The following is a 7,041-nucleotide window of genomic DNA, read 5'->3' on the forward strand; positions in this document are numbered from 1 at the left end:
CACCTTCACTGGCAACTCCCTAGTATGAAATCTGGAATCCCGTAAGAGCCTCTTCCACATTCATCCTTCTTCATCTCAATATAATTCTCACCATCATCAGTGTGATTGTTCGGGGATGCAAATAGATCTTCTCTGACCTGCCCCTGCTTAAAACCCTTCAAGTACTTGTCCTTGCACTGAGGATAAAATCTCAAAGCTTTAACATGGCCTTTGAGGCCCTGCCTCTGCCCACCTGCCCAGTCTCTACTTGTGCCGTTCTCACTGTTCCCCATTTTGCTGTGCAACAATAGCACTGGCTAATATTTATTAAGGCTCCCGTCACCCTTTGGCCATTTTATCCTTCAAATCTCACTCAGCTTAAACGTCATTTTCTCAGAGAGGCCCTCCTGACTGCCCACTCCATCTAGATGAGGCTTCTCTGTCCTCTCACAGCTCCCTAGTGTTTCTTCACATAACTCTGCATGTTATGTAATTATTAATGTGTTTGTGTGTTTAAAGATTAAGGTCTGTCTCCACCACTAGACTGTAAACCCCTTGGGGACAAGGATTGTGTCTGTTTCCATCATTGCTGTATACCCAGTGTTCAGCACAGTCTCTGCCTGTGTTAAGTTTCCAGTAAGTGTTCGCGGAAACAATAGATGAATAAACAGATGGGTAAGAGCCATATCTCCTTTTCACTGGGTGGTGCACACACAAAGACAAATGTACAGTTAGTGCTCAGTAGACACGTGAATATGTTTTGACAATGGGCACAAAGATTTATTTCAGCTTGAACTTAGTTTGGTTTCTTTGGGGTATCCGGGGGTGGAGCTGAGGCAGGAGCTGAGTAAGTGAAGGACAGAGTCCAGTTCTGAGCTGGGTTTGGTCAGAGTCACTGAAACCTGTGCAGAGTGGAGAGAGGAGCAGGGCAGTGGAGAGGAGGGTCAGTATCGGCTTAAAGGCAGCAAAGCAAATGTATCCTGGCACCCAGCCATAGTTCAACTGCTCCTACCTCCAAATTACCTCTCTAATTATAAGTAATCAAAATGATTACAAAAAGCACAGGGACTGTTACCCCCTTTCCTGTGGAGATTTTCTCATACTCTCTTCTCCATTGTTCAGGTCACGTGCCTCTCTTCCTTCTAACTCTCTTACAGGAAGCCATCCCAGATTTGTTCCCTCAGTCCCTCAACTTCCCAGCACCGAAGTCTGAATTTGTTTTGGTTTCTGTGCCTCGGTGTCTGCATCTTAAATGAGTGTCCAGTCTCACCATTCGGGTGGATGGATCTCTCCATGGTAGTGAGCCATCCCTTGCTTCTGAGACATAATAGATTGAAAGACTTCCTAGCTTAGGAGGAGGATTTGAGGACTATTGAGACCAGCAGCAGCTACAGAGAAGCAACATGCCTCCAACTCTAGGGGTTCCATCACTGAGAAGGTGCCATGGCACGAGGGTACCAAGGGAAAGCTAAGGTTAGGATGGGCTCGGGTGGGTAGGGCATGTGAGAGCAGCATCTCACCTGGAGGAAATTGAGGAAGAAGTGCAAGTGGTACTAATAACTGTCAAGGTTACCAAACTCTTAGTACTCTGCAGATGTTGATTTCAGCCTTTTCCTTGAATTACCTTATTTAAACCCCACCAAATCCCATGAAGTGGTTTAAGTAGCCCCAATTTTCACAAAAACCCCAAGGTTCAGAGAGTCTAAGTAATTTGTCAGCATGTGTTGAGGTGAAGATCTGAACCCATGTCTGACCCCAGAGTGCAAGCTCACAACCACTATGCAAGATGCCCAAAGCTACCAAACTCCCACCTGAGCCTGCAGAGCTCCATCTGATCCACTATCCAGGACAGCAGCTCTCGAATCAGTAAATCCTTTAGCAAATCGTCATCACTGGGGTTCTTGGGTAGGGAGCTACAAAGGAGAAAGCCTCAGGCAGGCGCCTTTAGCCTGGGCACCACCCAGAGAGAGTAAATACAGGACCTGGGACTCCAACGTGGTGGGACAAGGTGGGGTGGGGGTGGGGTGTACGAGTCAACACAGCTGCCTCTCAGTTGTCTCAGCTTTCAAAGCTCCACCCAGACCTGTAGGCCAGGGAATATAGGCTCTTCCATACAGGCAAAGACAAACAATTCTGGTGGGAGACATCCTACCCATCCACCTCTCCAAGCGTCCCAGAGTGTCCAAAACCCCAAGAGATTACTTTGGGAATATTCACTCTTTAGAAGGATCTGTGTCATCAATTCCTCAGCTTCCTACAGAGACGGGGTAACTGATTTCAGGGGACTGGCCTTCAGAGGGTCCCAGTTTCACAAAAGCCTTCCTGAAGTTTGGCAGGCAGAAGTGGAGAAGCCAGTCTCCGAGGTCTCTTTTGTGCCCCTCTCCTGGACTTGGTGACTCTGCACACTAAGTCATCAACCTTAGACACTCTGGCCCCAGGTTCCCTCCCAGGACCCCCACCCCCATTCCTCCCAGGCTTTCCCTTAGGCTTGGGCTGACCTCCAGGAGTTCTGTGAAGACCCCTCTTTGAACTCTGAGTAGAAGGGGATGCTTATCTGGGGCCTAGCCCTGCTCTGGAGTCTGGGAGCAGGAACAATGAGGTGGGGTCAAGAGGCCCCACCCCGACCCCTTCCCCTGTGGGCTGACTCACCCCTGCTGCTCCCTTGCCTCCTCCTTCCTGTTAGATTGATGGGCCCGGGCCTCCCTCTGGGTGATGTTGTGTTTCCAGCTGGTAAAATAAAGATTAGGGAGTGGGTGGGGCCAGGGGAGACTCCAGATGTTCTCCAGTCCAAAGAAGCTCCAATCTCTTGGTACCTCAACCCAAGGAGCAGAGGGTACCTCTTTCTCTACTCAGCCTCCCCACTGCTTGTCTTCAGCTATCAGTGAAAAGCTTTTCAGAAGCTACCATGCTGGCCAAACAGTGAGGGCAGGGGAAAGATTTTGCATAGAGAAGAACGATGAAAGCAGTTTATCCTATTTCCAAAGTCTGAAGCTGCCACCACCGAATAGTCATTGGCAGCAATTCAGCTCCCCTGGTTCATCCCCACCCCACCCCCAACCCCGGGATCCTCTGTGAGTCCCATACATCTTCCCGACCCCTCCTCTTAGAAGAAAAGGATTGGAAAATTGCCCCAATCCTGCCCCACCCCCCGACCAGACTGCTGCCTGAGCCAGGGTCCCAGGCAGGGCCGCCATGCGGTCCAGCTCCCCAGCAGCACCTAAGCGAAAGGTGCCACCTGGCCTTGTGCATCACACAGGGGACAGGGAGCAGGGACGGGCACGCATGACTCACTCGCTCTTCTTCCCCTTCTGCGCCAGCAGCCAGTTTACAAAATCTTGTTGGCGGATCTTGTCCATGGCGATACTATAGTCACTGATGAAAGTGCCCTCGGCGTACCTGGGGCCTCGTGGTTGGGAGCCGCTGGCCTTAGTGTGGAACCTGAGGGGCAGGGAGGGGAGAGAGAGGGAAAGCAGGATGCCATAGAAGGAGCAGAGGGTGCGAAGATAAATGATTGTCACCAGCAGGAGGCTGATGTTTGGAAAGGAAGCAGCCCATTTCTAGGGAGTCAGTTTTTAAGGAGACACCCTCTTGTCCATGCATCAAGCCCCTGGGGCTTTATCCTCAGCTCAAGCACCCACTTCCAGCATCCTCAGTGTTTGAGGCTCTGCTTCTGGGCAAAGATCAGAGGTCCCCCTCATCCCTAAGGACTGAGCCACAGTTTCCTCCTTTGCTCCTCTTGCCCTGGCCCCACCAGATTCAGTTCTTTGGTTCTCAGTTTCCTAACAATAGTGAGCTCTCATATAACAGCACTTACTATGAGTCAGGTCCTCTACAAGCCCTTTAATACAGAAACTTACTAAATCCTTACACCACCCCAAGGAGGTAGACACTATGTATATTTCCCTTTGGTAAGTGAGGAAACCACCGTGCAGAGAGATTAATTTAACACACAGCGTAGGTATGATCCAGGGTTTACCCCCAGGTAGTCTGGGTCCAGGTCTATGGTCTTTAACTTCTGCATGATGTTGTGTCCTTGTATACGTGTGACAGCTGTGTCTCAAACTTAGCCAAGTTGACAGGGGCATATGGCTTGTCCTTGCATATGAGAAGGCCTAACTCTACTCAGACACGTCTCTCTTGGTCTCCCCAACACACAAACAGAACCCCCTGCTATATTCATTCATAATCTTCTCTGCCTTTTCCTCACAGCGCTCATGACAGTTTGAAGCTTGCCTAGATGGTTCTTCGTCTGCTTTCCCCTTGGGCCTATATTCTCCACAAGGGCAGGTGGCATTTGTGGACCACTCTTCAGGTATATCCCTTGTGCCTGGCACACAGGAAGCCTGCTGTAAAATTTGATCAAATGCACACATAAATGACTGGTTGAGGCTTTCATTAGGAAGGGAGATGCTATCATCTACTTCAGACACTTAACCACTGAGAAGTCCTTCCAGAGATCTAAGCACAATCTCTCCAGCTACAACAGTAGCTCGTAAAAAAGACTCCCTGGTTCTAGCCTCACTCTGCACTCAGACTGCTGAAAGGTTTTTTTCCGTCGAGCATCTTTCCTCTTGGCCTGGGATTCCTCCCTTTCTCACCTCCCCCTTGAAAATAGAACCCAGTCATCCCCCCAGCCTCCTCCCCTGCACCTGACCCATTCCTTCTCACCCCAGCCTGGAGTGACCTTCTTCCTTCTCTCCTAGCACCAATGCCAGGAGCAGGGACACCAGCAGCAGAGAGAAGGTCTTCATGGCCACCATCTTCCAATGGTTATTTCCTGAGCTAAGAGAGAAAAGGACCAGCATGAGGTGGAAGCCCTGTGCTGAGGAAGCAGGCAGTATGGCCGTGCACTCCTGGTGCCCCAGAGCCTGTGGGGAGTCTGAAAGCTGGGGGACCCTGTGCCCTGGGAGTTGGAGCTTTTCTAAGAGGCTAGAGCAACACCTTGGGGATGGTGGGAGGAGCTGGCATTAGAGTTAGAAGGGACATTAGAAGGGATATGGAGCCTGGATGAGAGTGGATCTGCTTCTTGTTTTTTAGGTGGAGTCTGAGTGGGGTGGGAGGAGGGCAGCAGGGGGGTGATCCTGGCAGGAGAAAGCAGTGAAGGCCGGTGTGCCTGGACAGCCCCCTTCCTGGCCCCTGTGGCTAGACCTCACAGGCATGTGGACTGGCGAGATTCTCCCTTCAGAGCCTCCAAAGTTCATACCAGCCAGCCTTCCAGCTCGCAGATTGGCTGTCACCTAAACCTTCGCAGCCCTCTTGGCCTGAGTGAAAACCATAAGTAGAACCCCTACCCCCCAGCCTTCACTATCCCCACTCAGGGATGTCCAACGCTTCTACCGAGGGCAAGCCCCGTTTCATCAGGGCATCTTCAGCAGAGACGAAGAACAGTAAGGAACCTTCCTCCCAAGCCCTGAACACCAAAGCTAGCTCTAGAGATGTGTGGGCTGCAAGACCTCATCTTCCTGCCTCGTCACCTGAGTGTTAAAGGAACCCTCAGCACCACCTTTTCTTTGTTTCATGGAGGAAAAGAAAGTGAGGGGCTAGGGTGCCAAACACCTCAGGGGTGCCAAGACCCACCTCCTCTCCAGTGTCCTGTCCATGTCCACGTCCACCCCCATCCCAGCTGCTCTCTTACCAGCCTTCCTTTCCGGCTCTCCCAGAAGAAGGATAGGGCAGGGGTCTCCTCCTCCCTTCTGCCTCTTTGGAACCTGTCTCAAGAAAGTCTGCCCTGGCTCCTTTATATCCAGACATCACAGACCTACTGATTAGCCTAAAAGCATCTTATCTCAAGAAATTAATCCCACAGCTCCTGCCACATTAAGTCCATTCTACACATAATAAAGTTGCCCTTTCCACCTGAACTGCGCTAATTGGTAATTAACATTTGGGTATCTCCAGCTGCTCTCTGAGCCTGGCCTGTGGGCAGGGTACCTTAAGTGCCCCTTTTCTTCTTCCCCCTCTTCCCTTCCGGGCAGGGGAGCCCAGTATTCCCCCACTTCCTTTATAGGTGCCCTCGGTTAGAAAAGATGGGTGCCCTTGGTGAGGGCAGGCTTGGGTAGGGTGGCACTAACTGGGGGGGCACTGCCACAGACATTAGACTACTCCTGGGTCAGAGAGAGAGGGGCCACAGTGGCCCGCGGCTTTGTCAATGTGGCAGTGTCTCCAGCTCGATATCTAGGGGGCGTCCAGCTGGCTGGGGAAAGGGTGGGAGAGTGATGGAGCAGAGGGTTGAGGGAACATGAAGGATGGGGTTTCCTGGTGGTAGCTGGTGAACTGAGAACTTCTACTCAAGCTGCCTTCCTGCTGAGGGGCAGGCAGAGTGGGGAAAATAGGCACGTGTACACCGTGGGGACGCAGAGGAAGGCGGACCAGCTACAACTCTAACTGTAAAGATTTATGAGGTCCAAGCCTCTCTCCTCCAATGCTCTGCTCTCCTGTAAGAGAGAAGTATATGCCCCTGTGTTTCGCCATCAGAGTGGGGCCTCTGAGGCTGCGCTGTGCCTCGATCAGACCCGGGGCCCTCAGGTCAGGACTGGGAACCAGGGCTGTCTGCCCCATCGCACGGAGGCTTCCTGAGGCTAAGGGCCATGTCTGACCCTCAGACTGGAGACTCCTTGAGGGGTACCCTTTGCCTTTCTCCAAGCACTTAGTGCATGGCTCTGTCCCCAAGGGCTCTCAGTCCGGAAGGGGCAGGGCACAGCCTGCACGTTTGGCCGACCCCCAAGGCCTCCTTCCCAGGCTCTTCCTTCTCCACTCTCTGTGGGTACTTTGAACCCTAAACAGCCCCGCTCCTGCCCTGCCTGTTAGCTGCAGGGCTGAGTAAAGGCCACTTTCCTTTCCAGGTCAACTCCCCAGCCTGGGAGCCGGTCCAGCATGAAATTAAGTGCTTGTGTGGGATGAGAGGTAGCTGACTAGGATGGCCACTCACCTCTGCTTCCTGGAAACCTCACTGACCCACCACCCATTTTCCACCGTCTTGGAAAACTTCTCTCTGGGCAAGCTCTCCAAATTCCATCTCCTAGCTATCAATGGGCAGAGATTAGACATCAATTCAGATTTGGC

At 51.9% G+C, this 7,041-nt stretch overlaps 1 protein-coding gene across 1 annotated transcript; it reads right to left on the bottom strand.

Annotated features, from left to right (window-relative positions):
* Nucleotides 1-1,756: 1,756 nt before the first annotated feature.
* Nucleotides 1,757-4,739, bottom strand: GIP (gastric inhibitory polypeptide). The gene is made up of 4 exons (XM_061176908.1): nt 4,648-4,739; nt 3,271-3,417; nt 2,629-2,706; nt 1,757-1,892 (listed from the first exon to the last, which is right to left on the bottom strand). The coding sequence occupies exons 1-4, from the start codon at nt 4,737-4,739 to the stop codon at nt 1,757-1,759; spliced, it is 453 nt and encodes a 150-aa protein (XP_061032891.1).
* Between the last annotated feature and the right edge of the window lie 2,302 nt (nt 4,740-7,041).

The sequence above is a fragment of the Eubalaena glacialis genome, chromosome 19, assembly GCF_028564815.1.
Source record: "Eubalaena glacialis isolate mEubGla1 chromosome 19, mEubGla1.1.hap2.+ XY, whole genome shotgun sequence".
Taxonomy (NCBI): domain Eukaryota; kingdom Metazoa; phylum Chordata; class Mammalia; order Artiodactyla; family Balaenidae; genus Eubalaena; species Eubalaena glacialis.

Excerpts from the sequence above, each read along its gene's own strand:
- GIP (XM_061176908.1), bottom strand. The coding sequence starts at position 4,739 with ATGGTGGCCATGAAGACCTTCTCTCTGCTGCTGGTGTCCCTGCTCCTG. Across the intron at positions 3,418-4,647 it reads GAAGGTCACTCCAGGCTGGG|GTTCCACACTAAGGCCAGCG; the intron begins GTGAGAAGGAAT and ends CCTGCCCCTCAG. Across the intron at positions 2,707-3,270 it reads CAGAAGGGGAAGAAGAGCGA|CTGGAAACACAACATCACCC; the intron begins GTGAGTCATGCG and ends TTATTTTACCAG.